General features: G+C 41.9%; 1 protein-coding gene across 2 annotated transcripts in view; it reads left to right on the top strand.

The window, feature by feature from the left end:
• Positions 1-13,680, top strand: part of sec31a (SEC31 homolog A, COPII coat complex component) — a 31,892-nt gene extending 18,212 nt beyond the window's left edge. The window contains exons 23-28 of one of the 2 annotated variants that reach the window (XM_085793013.1): positions 323-739; positions 2,015-2,070; positions 2,170-2,430; positions 10,679-10,798; positions 10,908-10,979; positions 11,972-13,680. In XM_085793013.1, the coding sequence (XP_085649139.1) occupies positions 323-739; positions 2,015-2,070; positions 2,170-2,430; positions 10,679-10,798; positions 10,908-10,979; positions 11,972-12,151 (1,106 nt within the window). In that variant the 3' untranslated portion in view covers positions 12,152-13,680. Of the gene's footprint in view, positions 1-322; positions 794-2,014; positions 2,071-2,169; positions 2,431-10,678; positions 10,799-10,907; positions 10,980-11,971 lie in introns of both variants that reach the window. The other variant, XM_085793012.1, reaches the window with a different exon arrangement.
• Positions 13,681-15,814: the final 2,134 nt, after the last annotated feature.

Genomic DNA, 15,814 nt, shown 5'->3' with positions numbered 1-15,814 from the left:
TTTACTCTCTTGTCTTTGAAACACTGGCAAACATTTTGTTTTGGAAAATGTTTGACTCTGCAGCATCTGATCTTCTCTGTGCCGTGCTGTTGTTTTTAGTTTTAGTCTCTATAACAGATAACCAGAGTGAGTTGAGTAACTTTCCAGCTAATCTCTTATGTAACCTACAAAGATAAGCATGAAGCACGTCAGCATGAAGCTCTCTACTGTAACTAGTCTTCATCGGTTTGTACTTCGTTGTACTGTTTCCTGTTGTAGATGAATAACATGCAGCAGCAGTTCTTCCTCTAACAGCGTCTGTTGTTTCCTGTGTGACCCCCAGCCTACCCCCAGGTCAACCAGTACCCACCTGGACCTGGATCTGGGGGGGCGCCTATCTATCAGCCTCTCCAGTTCTCCTCCTCTTCCTCCTCCTCCTCCTCCTCCTCTGCTGCTCCTCCTCATCATCTTCCTCCTCCTGCAGAGCCGCCTGGCTTCCTCTCACAGTACACTCAGCCCGTCCCCTCTCAGCCGGCGCCTCCGGTCTATCCCGGGCAGCCCACTCCCATCAGCCACTGCCTGCCCAACTCTCCCCCCTCTCACCCTAACCCCTCCATCCCCTTCTTCCCCACTTCCTCCTCCTCCTCCTCTGCCTCCGCCTTTTCCGCTCCTCCGTCCTCCGGAGGGTCTTTCCAGCATGGCGGGCCAGGATCTCCTGTGTCGTACATGCCTCTTCCTCCTCCACTCGGCGGATTCTCAGGTACACAGCCAGTTGGCGCTGACCCCGGTCTGACCCCCGCCTCTCAGAGAACAGGTCTGCATGGCTCCAATCACCCTCACTGACTCTGACTGCTGCTCACAAACCGTCTCAGCCTGTGTGTGTGTGTGTCTAAAGTCTGTTCATTGACCAGATCATCTCCTGTAATAATAGTTTTTATTCAGTCACTCATTTTATTCCTTTCATTACTAAAAAAAAAAGCTGCAGCTGTTACATCAGTACTGGATCATTTGTAACAAGCTGCTCAAACTAGACCAGTCCTTCATTTAACCTGCAACACTAACATGCAATCTGCAGTCTGGCAGAGTAAACCTCTGCGCTATATCACTGAAATGTTAGATAATCTTATCATAAACAAATTAAATTAATTATTTTTTAAAGCAGAAGTAAGCGATCCGGTCGTTTTGGCTAACTTCTTGTCAGCCGATGGAGTCAGCAGTCCCCGCCCTCGTCCCTACGTCACCACATTCACGCGCATCCCTTGGCTGCACACACAGAGAGGACCGCCCCTTTATGCCGTTCTCTCTCCTCATTGGATAAAGGTTGTAGGATACAAGGAAAGTTTTCTCCTCGGCTTACAGCAGAGCAGAGTGACTGACAGACCCGTGTTTCGGACCAAACACTGTATATAAGTGATTGCTGTCGGAAGATATAACTATTTAAGACTTATATTAACACAAATATTCCGCTTACTTCTGCTTTAAGTGTGTTGCATCTTGTGTAAAAGTAAAAATTCATCAGGTTAGAAAATACACTAATACGCAATGATCAGTCCATCATGGTTTTTTAGGCATTAATTCTGTTTAATAATTCAACTTTGTCTCAACACCAAGTGTCAAACACTAACAGTTTATTATTATTCTGGCAGCAGATGGTGAAAAGGGCAGATCATGACCTGATGACAGAAAATAGAGAAACCCAGAAACTGTGTGGATGATGTAGACAGATGTTAAACAACAACAACCTGAGTGATGATTTTATATATCAGACTTTCTTGAATCATTTATTTTTAAAGGCCTGACTAAAAACTGCTTTTATCATAACAATAATTATGAATTACATCATTATCAGCTTTTTTGTTAGCCACACTTGCAAACAATCAGTAGATTTTGATTTTGCATTTAATGATACACTTTTACATGATCACACTTTTGATCAAAGACGTGGCTCAAACAAATCAACTCAATCAATTCAAACTCTCACATTTCACACATTTCACAAGAGAATGAGAATCATGAAGGTTTTTTTTTCCCGTAGGGCCTCAGAACGGCTGGAACGACCCCCCAGCTCTGAGCAGAGCACCAAAGAAGAAGGTGAGACCCATCAGAGCTGTTCTTCTACACAGACAGAGACAAGATGAGGATGTTACAGGTTCCTAAACAAAATGTGTGTGTGTATTTATCATCTTCTAGCAAATGCCACAGCACTACACCCCCCCTGCCCCCATCACTGCTCCCATCATGGCTCCACTGGGCGCTGACCCTCAGGCCCAGACGATGCCCTCTGGAGGTCAGGGTCCGCACGGCGCCCAGGCCCCCTACTCAGGCATGCACCACCCACAGCAGCAGCAGCAGCAGCAGCAGCAGCAGCTGAACCCTCAGCCCATGAACCCTGCAATGCCCAAGACCAGTATGGAGGGGGCACCGGGGGCCCCGACTGGAGAGCTCATACAGGTACACACACACATCCACAGTGTGAGACATGATGGAGGTTAATGTAAATGTATTGTTTTAGATGTACAACTTTAAATTTGGTGTATATTTCTGTCTGTTATTTAAAAAAAAGCTCTTTGATTATCAGCTGTAATGAGTTGAGTTGAGTTTATTTGGTCGATTAAAAACAACTGACATAATGCACTGATTGGTCATGGACCAAAAGGTGTAGGCTGAAGCGATGGCTTATTGTGCCTACCCTTTGTAAATCAAGATATCGTCGCTGTCTGATGAAAAAAACGTATCTCCAAAATTCGTTTTTTCCAGGAGCATGAAAAAACTGTTTTTGTCAGGAGGTAACTTATAAAGTAAACCAAAAACTGTATAAATAAGACATATTAAGGACCCGAAATGAAACCTTGTTTACACAATCATCAGTGCCGTGTTTAAATTATTTTAAATGGACATACGTGCATTGTTGTGAGCCGTAGCGGACATACGTGTTTTGTTTCGTTTTAATACAACGCTCCACGTCCGGTTATCTACGAGCCTCCAGCCTCCTTTTTGTGTCCCACAGTTGGTAGTTTCATTCTTAATTTCCATTTAGCACATAACGTTCATCAAAGTTTTTTTTTTTTGACATTTTATATTAAAATCAGGATAATTCAGGGGCGAATAATCATCCGATATCTACGTGCGCACATCAGTTTGTTTTGGTTCATTCAGGGAAATCACGGCCATTAACAATCAACATAATAAGCCTATCCATAGTTGTCCTTGTAGACTGTTGCCATAATTCCTCTATTTCTGTTAACACTGCACTCGACCTATAACTATGCACTTACCTTGTGACCTGAGGTACAAGTGGAAGATAGCAGGAGATGCTTTTCCTGACAACCTGGCCAGCAGAATGAAAAAGCACCCTAACGAGGTGCATTTTTGCTTTTTTTTATTTACACCTGCCTCTATTCAACAACATACCTTCTGATGCTATCTAAGCTAAAAATAAACAAATAAATAAGCCATTGAACATGTCGATAAATTGCCATTCTATACTTTTACTATGTGAATGATGTTAGTAGACAATGATAACCAAAAAAAAGTCAAACTAATTTAATCAACACTCATAAATATCACAAATACTATACATCAGACTTATATACTCAGGTAAATCGGGCACTCATTTTATCAGACTAATACATATTTACACAATTTAGATTAATTAAGGTAATTAGTCACATCACAAATAATTAGTATAAAAAGACAAGTAAGGGAATCAACAACTATCACAAGTTGGTACAATTACAATTAATTAAGAATACATACAGATGTATGGATGAATTATTAATTTAAAGAATTTTAAACAATTACAAAGATGTATGGATTAATTATTCATTTAAGGAATTTTAAACAATTACAAATAAATACAGATGTATGGATTAATTATTCATTTAAAGGATTTTAAACAATTACAAATAAATACAGATGTATGGATTAATTCATTCATTTAAGACATTTTAAACAACTATGAATAAATACAGATATATGGATGAATTATTCATTTAAAGGATTTTAAACAATTAAGAATTAAATGAGATGTATGGATGAATTAGTCATTTAAAGAATTTTAAACAATTAAAAATTAAGACAGATGTATGGATGAATTATTCATTTAAAGAAGGGCGTGTATGTGTATGTGTGTGTCTATGCCTCCCACCTTCCCCTCCACCTGTGTCCCTGGGGAGGATGGTGGGGATTGTTCTGTGTGGGGTGTGTGGTCTTTCTTTCTTCTGTCCTCTTCCTTTTTGCCAGACAGCAGCAGTGGACGACATAAAGAGCAGCAGGAGTGCAGGGGCGCTAACTGACGAGGTGCAGACACCAGAACAAGCAACGTGCCGCAGAACAACGGCGGTGACTGTCATGGAGGATTGCAGTAAGCTGAGGTATGGAAGAGACCAAGCTGAGGGGATCGGTGACAGAGTGTGGCAACGGGGTGCAGCAGCAGAGACGCTAAAGAGACGTAGTGACGGACTGCTGACAGAGAGACCTTGCAGTGAGGGATACGAGAAAGGATGACTTGCTGGACACGGGGAACGGTGAAGCACAAGAGAGGACGCCTTGTCCCCATGTCCTCTCTTGTGAGAGGAAGACAAGAGAGCACGCCTGGTCCCCTTCCTGTGTTGGGCCAGGTGTACTCTCTCGTCTTCCTCTCACAAGAGAGGACGCTTTGTCCCCATGTCCTCTCTCGTGAGGGGGAGACGAAAGAGGACGCCTTGTTAGACACAGGGAGGGGTAAAGCTTTACCCCTCTCTGTGTCTAACAAGGCGTCCTCTCTCGTCTCCATCTCACAAGAGAGGACACCTTGTCCCCATGTCCTCTCTTGTGAGAGGAAGACAAGAGAGTACACCTGGCCCAACACAGGAAGGGGACCAGGCGTGCTCTCTTGTCTTCCTCTCACAAGAGAGGACATGGGGACAAATCTCCTCTCTCGTGAGGGCGAGACGAGAGAGGACGCCTTGTTAGACACAGAGAGGGGTAAAGCTTTAACCCTCTCTGTGTCTAACAAGGCGTCCTCTTTCGTCTCCATCTTACGAGAGAGGACATGGGGACAAAGCGTCCTCTCTTGTGAGAGGAAGACGAGAGAGTACACCTGGCCCAACACAGGAAGGGGACCAGGCGTCCTCTTTCGTCTCCCCCTCACGAGAGAGGACATGGGGACAAGGCGTCCTCTCTTGTGCTTCACCGTTCCCCGTGTCCAGCAAGTCATCCTTTCTCGTATCCCTCACTGCAAGGTCTCTCTGTCAGCAGTCCGTCACTACGTCTCTTTAGCGTCTCTGCTGCTGCACCCCGTTGCCACACTCTGTCACCGATCCCCTCAGCTTGGTCTCTTCCATACCTCAGCTTACTGCAATCCTCCATGACAGTCACCGCCGTTGTTCTGCGGCACGTTGCTTGTTCTGGTATCTGCACCTCGTCAGTTAGCGCCCCTGCACTCCTGCTGCTCTTTCTGTCGTCCACTGCTGCTGTCTGGCAAAAAGAAAGAGGACAGAAGAAAGAAAGATCACACACCCCACACAGAACAATCCCCACCATCCTCCCCAGGTGCCTCTAATTCTCACACAGTGAGGAGGGGGGTCAAGGTGGGAGGCATATACATAGTTCTTCTTCAAGTGATGTGTATGAGATGCACAATGGCGACTGCTGGCCATCACTCATGGTCCAGCATGTCATAGAAGCAGTGAAAGTCTGTGGGTAGAACTTTCTTAAGCTCCTGCAGGTGCCTGTACTTCGATGCCTTTATCTTTGGCCTGGATCTGTACAGTGGCCTCACTGTTGTCACCCTCTTCGTCCTCAGCGCTGCAGCTGGATAAGGTTGCCAGTCGTCCGAATGGCACAGCCTGTATGCCATTGTGCCGTCAATGTTGTACCTAGCAGATAAGTATAAGAAATTGGACAAGACAGACAGTGGACATAATGTAACTGTTTCACATCTGGAAAGCACTAAGCACCGGTATGGGCAACTGGGGGAGAGCAGAGAGCTGTCTACTGCAGATATTATACTTGTACATTGTACCTCATACAATCTCACTTCAAAAAAATTAACTATCCCTTTAATGTTGATCACAAAAAAAACAACTATCCCTTTAATGTATTAGGGGTACATTACTTTGTATGTGATGTCTGAAAATATAAGGAAAAGAGAGCAACATGTATGTGTATGATAAAATACCTGATGGCTCTCAGATCATGCACTGTCGGATCGCCAGCAGTTTTTCCCGGTCGGATGGATCTGCAGAGGTTGATATGGCTGAAGTCCATGAAAAAGGTGTGGTCGAGATACTTAACGTGGTATGGCCTGGGGTTTGAACGTGCACCCCGGATCACTGCAGCATAATCAGCTGGGACATGGATGTCTCTGTGCCTCAGTCTTCTTTCAACCACGCTATGCACAGAATCGCACTCCATTTGTGTGTGACCTCGCTCAAGGAATTTCTGTGTCACAGTCTTTTTCTTTTCTGTGGCAAACTTGATCAGAGCGTTGCTCAAGACAATGTTTCGATTCTGGTATCCACAGCCGTCACTCCACATGATGTATTCACTACATGATTGGTGTTCTTCAAGGTAGTCGATTATACATGATGTGAATTCAGTGGCAGAAAGACCCGCTTCGCCCTCGTGCCAAACATAATTAGTCGCGTCATGTGATGTCATGTCATACATTGTGAAGTTGTGGACACCTAGTTTGGTTTTATAATAGAGGGCAGAGGCTTCCAGCTTAGGGCAGAGCAGGAGTCCCTGCAGATCCATACACACGACTAAAATGTTCTCACCTGCCTCTTCCTTGTCTTTCTGTTTCATTGCTCGTGCACTGTCTTTTCTTAGGCAGTGCTCTTCCCAAGTGGTAGCATCAATGTTACCGGCCTTAAATGCACAACAGGTATCGCACTGGTCTTTTTTTGGATGGAAAAGAGAAAGATTTAACTCTTGGAAGAGGTTGGAAAAAACTTGCCTTGATAGAGCCTGAACACCGTGTTCTGTGCAGGAGTGCTGATACTGTGTGTGGAGGTGACTCATTGATGTAAACACGGGCTCCAGATACATTTTGGAGGAAGATGACCTGCAGTAGTGCGATGGCACTTTTGGTAAGTCCAGAAGGAATTTTTTCAGGAACTCCTTTTCTTCAGTGGCCACCCTCACTCTCACTCTCTTTCTCTCTCTCTCAGTCTGAGGACTTTTTCCTCTTCTCCCCACCCACCTCAAACATAACCACTGCTTAATCCCTAACGTGGACATAAACATGCGCTGACACACCCTAAGCCTCTTGCCATCGACGACAAGGTGATACAAAATTGACACTGAACGCCTGGACTCTTCTGCACCTGTCCGCCGCCGCTTCACATCACTCAACTCCACTAGTGATTTGACATAAATTTTCCTCTCTCTCCAATCTAATTTGTCCCAGAAGTAACTAAATATTTCTTCTCTTTTTGATATATCCAATTGTCTGCAGTTCAGTTTTGAAGACTTTTGGCAGGCCGTGGAATGACATGGTATGCCCATTTGTCTCGCCTCCTTCAGAACATTCTCTTTCTTTTTCCTGCCAAGATAGGACTGGCCCCTCATTCGCCTTCTTTTTTGAATATTGCTCTTCCAGGTGTCAGGGTTGAGCCTCTTCCTCTGCCTTCCCACACGGGCCTCACCACCTGAGGAGTCCTCTTCAGCTGCTTCTCCCTCTGATTCAAAGAAAAACAAATAAAATTAATGTGTGAAATGTGAAAGTGTCCTTGTGCACACATGTGAGATATTATAGGCAAGGCAAGGCAAGGCAATTTTATTTGTATAGCCCGTTTTTACAAACAGTTTGTCTCAAAGGGCTTTACATGGCATCGTAACAACATCCTCTGTCCTTAGACCCTCACATCCACTGAGGAAAAACTCCATGGAAACCCATTTAACAGGGAAAAACCGGAGAAACCTCAGGGTGAGCAACAGAGGAGGGATCCCTCACCCAGGACCGACAGACGTGCAATAGATGTTGTTACAGACAAGAAAACAGTTTACAGTTTATTATACACACTTTCATGTGTGTCGTGTCTCTATGCTATTCAGTACTGTCATCATTCTCACGTTTTATTCTATGATCTGTGAAGAAAAAAAGCAATAATAACAACAACAACAATAATAATTATAGTATTAATAATACTCACCTTCATTTTCAGATCTACTGGTGCCAACAAGGGGATTATCGTCCAGTTCACTTTCAAGTGAATCTTAAAAAGACAAAGAGGAATAGTACATTGAATGACAAATGTGCACAATACCATGTTGTAAAAAGTGCAAGTGTTCCCTAAAATCTCTTAAAAGTTTTTAAACACACCCACTGATGGGATGATACTTTTGCAATACAGCAGCAAAAACTCACCATAGCTTTAAATCTAGATGTATAAAATCATTTTAAGTACAGTTTTCTGTAGGTGGGTTTCCATACATTTAAAACATAATAATACCTTCATTTTCAGTTTCATTGGGGACATAAGGGACATCCTTGTCACTTTCAAGTGAATCTGAAAAAAAAGAGAAACAGATTACTATACTGAATGCAATATTGACATAACTCAATGTTGCAAAAAAAAAAGTTGGCATCCTTTGTAATGGCTGACTTAACCCTATTTTTTTCCTCCACAAACCTTCATCATCACTTGTGCTGTCCCTTCTCTCTGTCTCTGCCTCTGCCTCTGCCTCAATAGCCCTATCACATTTAACTTTAGCAAGTTTACATAGCTCCTCAAAAGAGAGAGACATATTTAACCTGAAAAAGGAGAAAACAGTGCATACATCAGTCAAATCATACACATCAGACGTCGATGCATAAGTTACATCTCAGTCAGAAATCGGCTTTACTCGAAAAGTAAACACTGTCGTGATAAAAACATACAGGGCCCCCCCTCGATGCTAGGATAACGATGGCATAGCGTTACATTAACAGTATAAAGTCTGTGTTTACAAACATGACAAATCGTCTGATATTATACAGGCAATGTTAGGGGGGGGTGGCGGCAGCAAGAATTTGTTGCTGGCCCGAAAGAAATGTGTCTGTGTGTCGTGTCAACTGCCGCTAGTCGGCTAAGTAAACTTTATCTAGTGGTTAACGTTAGCCATCAGGATCTAGTAGTAAAGAACGATATAAGTTAACCTACTTGAGCTAAACCATCCAAATGACAGCGTGAATGACTGTCGACTTGTGCAAACATGAATATAGTTGTCGAACATTAAGCTTATGGTCATACTTTACCTTTACAATGAACGATACAGATGATATTTCACTTCTCCTTAGTCCTCAGACGTTATTCCGAAGCAGTGGGCGGGACGAAAGGACCAGAGGCGGGAGATACGTCTTTTTTTGATTGACACATTACGCATCCAATGGAGATACGTTTTACATAGATGGCGTAGTAAAACATCTTTCCATTGGCTATTTGGGTGCCCGACACGTTAGTTGGGTTGGGAGGAGTGCGGAAGTGCCGTACACTGTAAAATGTCAAAAACGTCAAAAGTGGAGATACGTGGTTTTCACCGGACAGCGACGATATGCATTTACAAGCTGAAGATGAAGAGCAAAAAAAAACAAAAACAAAACTGGACAGAATTAATATTATGGCTTATATTTGCAAAACAAAAGAGAAGACTAAGAACGAATAAGCTTGACTTCCCAGTTCTCCAATGTGTCATGATATTACCCTATAGAGGGTATGCGTTTACATCACGTTGCCCTCGGCAACGCCCCGTTTGTTTGGACTGAACAAACCTCCCTCAACGTGCTGGCGGGTAGCAGTGGACTCATAAACTGGATAAAATATCTTATATCAAAACAAATTGATGTCAAAAGGAATCGACAACCAGCTCCACAAAACCGTCTGCTCCACTGACACTTCCTGTAACACACAGTGTGACCACGGTACCTGCAAAGTGACTGTTACTGTGCAGAGGGACGAGATTACAGCTGTTACTGTCGTCCTGACAGTGACTCCCGACCTGAGTAGCTTATATTCTGAAAAACTCTGACCAGTCAAACTGTAGGATGTGTTAGAGGACTAATTTATCTGTCTAAACATCATAACTACGACACCTGAAACTGGAAACACAGCTGATCGATCGAAAAAAATGACCGCTGCAGTGAATTTACTTTCCGTCATTGAGAACAGGTTCTTGAATGTAACTCGGTCAAAGTGAGACGTATCCTCAAGATTTTTAGCAGCTCTGTTAGGTCATGCTGCTTTACATGCTGGTAAAGCTAGACATGTCAGACTTGTGTGGGCTCGGAGAAAATCGCTTCGTTACTTGCGTCGTTTTTAAACTTTGGCGGCTCTGCCACTCGTCTTTTTGCCACTCAGTGGACGACCCACAGCGACTTCAGAGTACCGTGACATCACATGCATACCCTCTATAGTTGTCAATAATGTTGGATTTATACTTTTTTTTAATTTGAAGATTCAGCTACAGTTTTTTAATTCATAGTCTCGGGTTTGTTGAGACGAGGTGTCCTGCTTTAGTAACAACTCTTATGACTTTCTTCTGGAGTAGAAATATTGGGTGTACATTTCCACTACACTTCCAGACAATAACTTACTGTATGTGTGGGAGCATCTAAGATAGCTTTCATTTTACACATTATTGCTGTCATTTTTGATATTTTTGACTTTACATTGATTATATGGTGTTTACATTTGAGAGTTGATTGAAATGTTCTGACCCTGTTTGACCCTCGCAGCCTCTTCACTCCATCCCCGCTGAGAAAGTCATGAAGAAGCCGATCCCAGAGGAGCACATGATCCTGAAGACCACGTTCGAGGGCCTGATCCAGAAGTGCTTGGCTGTGGCTACCGACCCTGTGAGTCTGTCTGAAAAACAGAACGAAAAAAAACAACACAGTTCAACTCTGCTCCTACAAAGCAAATCACAAGTTGTTCACTATCGAATGTTTTTATCGTTTTTAACAGCAAACTAAGAGGAAGCTTGATGACGCCAACAAACGGTTGGAAGCACTTTATGACAAACTCCGAGAGCAGACGGTGAGTGTCCATCCACGTCACACACAGTAAACAAGCAGAACACGGTTGGTTTTCCCCACAAGGAAGTCGTCTAAAGTAACGGGAAAAACAAGTAGGCTACCTGTAGATGTTTAGGAATCTGAAATATGCAGATGTCTTGATGCCGTTGTTGCACCTGAGTGATGTTGTCGGAGTTCAGAGTCAGCAGCACGGGACATCCACAAGATTAGTTATGGTTTCATTTATGACATTTAAATCTCACACAAAGAGAAAAGATGCTTTTTATATATATACTTTGTGTGTGTATTATTTCCAATTAATTAGCACAAAAAGAGTGATGGAGTGACTTGTACAGTTTTTTTTTAACCCAGATCCCAACCCTCCCCGTATTTCCCAAAGGGGGGAAAAAAAAAAAAAATGGGGGAGAAAAGAAAAAGAACACAAACAAACAAAAAACCCAGAATACATAAGTCAATGAAAATTAGGGCTGACCAGATTATCATATTTTGATAATCGAAGCTTCGCGGACATAAAATCGATCAAAATCGAAGCTTCAATGGCCGGGGGGGTGCGCGATCCTAATAAAATAATGAAAGTAATGGCAAACAAACACTGCATATCTCCAAAATCAGGCAGGTGCCAAGTATCCTACTCATTTTAATGTAGCAATTGCCGATGAGAACCGTGTCAAAAAGGGAAAAAAAACCAAAAAACAATCGATCACGGACTTCATGATCGATTACCATTGAAACGAACGAAGCTTCAAAGCTTCAAATTTTTTGGGTCAGCCCTAAAATAAATAAAAATAAGTGAAAAAGCAGCAACAAAGAAGCTTTTACTAGATTTAGCAGGTTGCTAATCTGCAGCCATGTGCTCAAAGACAGTTTTCAATCCCCACTGGACTGTGAAGTGAAAATCTCTTTGCTTCCTGCAAAACGCTTATATACTGTAGTTGAGAGAGTTTGACCTCGGACTTCCCTCTTACTTACATCCTCTGCTCTTCTTCTCTCCAGCTCTCTCCCGCCATCGTGGGAGGACTACACAACATCGCCAGGACCATCGAGTCTCGATCCTACGCGGAGGGCCTCAACATCCACACCCACATAGTCAGCAGCAGCAACTTCAGCGAGACGTCTGCGTTCATGCCCGTGTTGAAGGTGGTGCTGACGCAGGCCAACAAACTCGGGGTCTGATCAGCCAAAATAAACACACACACACACAAAAAAAAAAACTCCTCTGAGTCGGAGATGGTGACCTGTCAGGGGTCGAGCGGAGTATCAGCGTTAAAAAAAATATATATTGTTGGTCGCTTGTTTCACAGGGAGCTCCATTTGACTGGCAGTGCAAATGATGAAGAATTCAGAGATGTATGAAAATACCGTTAAGTTCTTCTTTTGTGCCATTCACGTTTTTCAGACACAGCAACGCAAACACAAGCCATGATATCAGTCGCACTCAGTGGTGAAAGTAAAATTCTGAGCCCAGTGCAAACACAACCGTTGAAGGGCTACAGACGTCGGCGAGAGTCACACTAATCACTTTTTTCTTTAACTCTAAGACTAATCTTTGAATTGAAATATGCTAAAAAAAAATCTCTAAACTGACCTCAGTGTTTCAGTGTTTTGGATGCAAAAATTAATATGCAGAGAAAAAGATGCAAAGGAATGAAACAAGAGAAAAGGAAAGCACGAGGATATTCAGGAATTTTAAGGGCATTTCTATCAACTTGTTTTAAGATCGTCAAAATAAATGTAGTCAATTATAAAAATGAAAATAAAGCCTTTTTAATGAATTCAGTATTACTAGCAGATTGCTGTTAGCATGCTTTTGGCTCACAATCGCTAAAACAACAATCATGTAAGGAAATAATAGCTTGTTTGATCTTTATAGTCTTTGAATCTTTGTGCACTACAACGACGCTCAGATGTATTATAATCCATGAATATGTAGGTTGTGTAAAAACATGCTTTATTATTCTTTTAAACATATAAATGCGGCGTTGCCTGCGTGCTTTTTGCAGTAGACCTGCAGAAGAGGCTACAGATAACGAGGGAAGCGCAGGAGACAGAATATGGATTCATTTTAAAAACCAGGGCATCGTATTGGCTGTTAGACTTAAAAACTAGTCGCCCCTCTCACAATGTTTTTAAAACAAAATTGAGTGTTAGTTATTTTGTAATTTACTTAATATGACATTTACTAGTTCTCTAAATCTGCTTTTATTAACTTACTTTCACCACTGGTGTCGCTACATACAACACATTGGACCAAGATGTTGTTAGTGTGTGGGATATGTCAATGCAAAGCAATGCAATCCCATTTTGTTGAGGATGTTTTAATGATGTTTTTTATTTTTGTTTTTAATTCTTCTGTTTTTTTGTTTCGTCTTTTTCTCTGTGTAATCACAAAGCTCAGCAGAGTGCAATGGACTTTTTAAAAAGAGACAGTGCTTTTATGGAATTTTAAAGTATGCATGCTTCAACACAACGCGAGCAGTCGTCTTTTATGGCATTCAAGGTAATTAATTATCAGCTAATTGATCAGACCTCAGAAGGAGACTGGAACTACTAGACCTGTACTTGATTTTCATTCCAGCTAGGATGAGGGCTGCCGTCTTGAGTGGTCAACCTCAGTTTATGTTGTTAAATAAAAGAAAACAAGTCTTTGTTTTAGATTGACTACATGCAATATTTTCAATAAATAGTATTTATTTACAATATGATGTTGAGTTGCTAATGTACTGTATCTTACTTAACAACCGCGGGACAAACCTTGAATTTTGACCTGATGATGATGAAGCCAGAGGAAAGGTCAACGGATCATCACATGAAAGTCATTTACGAACGTCATGACACGTATGTATAGTATATGTATGTATGTAACTGGAAAAAGGCAGCTATAAAAAAAAAAAAATCCCACAAGTCAATACCAATCATTGTCTTCAGGCCATTAGTAGTAGTACACACTACAAATATGTGGTAAGGGAAGATAAATAGGGTTGTTTTGTAACTAACAAAGGGCAAACTGATGTGTAATTTCACGGTTGTATGCACTGTGGTTATCTGTGTTGATTGTGGCCAGATTAGCCCGTTTAAAGGCCCTGGGGCATTTACTGTTGAAGCCGTTGTTGCCTCCAGCTAAAGTGCAACTTCATACAAATGCCAGAACAGGACAAACCAGCATTCCTCTTCTGCATTATAGAAAAAAGGAATGGCTTGTTGAAACATCTTGCTGTGCCACCATATACAGTTTCTGTTTACATCTCAGTTGTATTGATGACTTAAAGGAGACATATTATGCCCCTTTTCCACAAATTAAAATAGTTCCCAGGTGTCTTAAAGACACGTCTGTGACATGCTTTGGTCAAAATACCCCAAGGATCAAACATCACAGCACTTTTTTCATCCGTTCAATAAACAGCCCTGTTCAGGACAGCTGGTTTCAGTGCCCCACCCCTTCTGCTGGTACCAGATAGAGTTGGTATTATGCTAATTCGAAAACTAGTTACATCATTGGAAGAAAACTGAGGGAACAGCTCGTAAAACCACAGGGATTTAAACCTAGGGAGCCTGAAAATTACAGATTTTTTTTGGTCAATTCTCACATTTTAGGGGCCGGAAGGCAAGACGAACACCCAAATATATGTCAAAGAGCCTTCAAAAAGTAATATTTCCATAATATGTCCCCTGAGTGTGATGCTCAAGTGCAGGATTTAGTATAATAATAACCAAAGAGAGTGTGTAATTATGATGCTGCTATGACTGGCTATACTATTATTTTCAGCTTTCACACTGTCTGACTTCACATTGATACTGTAATTCAATTTATTTTGAAATTAGGTAGGCTAGAGATTTAAACAAAAATACAAACAAGAGACACCCATGCACAAAAATGACAAAAAACAGAATGGGATATGCAGTGTGTGTGTGTCTTATAATGACTTTAATTTAAAGGGAAGTTCAAAAAACAAAACTGTCTTCCCGTAAACTGTGATCATTTGCACCCGCGCTTTTATTTTGAAAGGTTTGAAAGACGCCCATTCCGGAAGTGTTACCTTTCCCGAGATGTTTCCCGGCTCTCACCTGTGGTGTATCGTGATGACAAGAATGACGACATAGATTTTACACCTTTTATTAGACGCACATGAAAGTGAAAGCGCCGCGAGCGACTATTTACAACGAGCACGGTCGAGTCGACGTTTGTCACCGATGTCAAACACAGCGGAAGTAATAGACGGAAAAACGCTGGAGGGGATTTTAAAAGAGTAAAAGGGTCCAGGAGAAAAGCTGCTGCGGTGGGAGCTTTGATAGTATCTGACGGCCCGGACAGGTACAGTCGCTTTAAATACCACCTGTTTACATTGAAACACAAACAGACTTTAGTCTTTGTGTACCAACTACATATGAAGTGCTGTTGTGTTTTGCTGTTGTTCTCTCATTGTCTTATTTCCTGCCTGGTTTTGATGTTCACTCACTTATCAATAGGAAGACGCTAGGTGTGATGAGTTTATTATGGGCTCTGGTAGGCGCCATAAAGAGTTAATAAGCTTATAGAGTATGAGTCTTTATCCACAGACATATACATAGGCTATATGTTTATGGATAAAGACTCTATGATATCTATTATAGGCTGTGTCATTTGTTAATAAGTCTACTTTATAATTGATAAGTTAACAGGTTAATTAAAAAATGACCATAAAGAGACATCAAACAACAAGTCCAAGCAGTTAAAAATAATCACAACCAGGTGCAACACAACTGCAATTTGGTACAAAACAAGTCAGTTCACAACATAAGTAACATTAAAAGGCACTTTACAAACAGAGACGGTCCAGACTTTCTCTTTATAATAGTATT

This window comes from Trachurus japonicus, chromosome 12 (assembly GCF_045865225.1).
Source record: "Trachurus japonicus isolate A0001 chromosome 12, Traja_1.0".
NCBI lineage: Eukaryota > Metazoa > Chordata > Actinopteri > Carangiformes > Carangidae > Trachurus > Trachurus japonicus.
The sequence above is the reverse complement of the archived record's forward strand: the minus strand, read 5'-3'. Positions and strand labels throughout refer to the sequence as shown.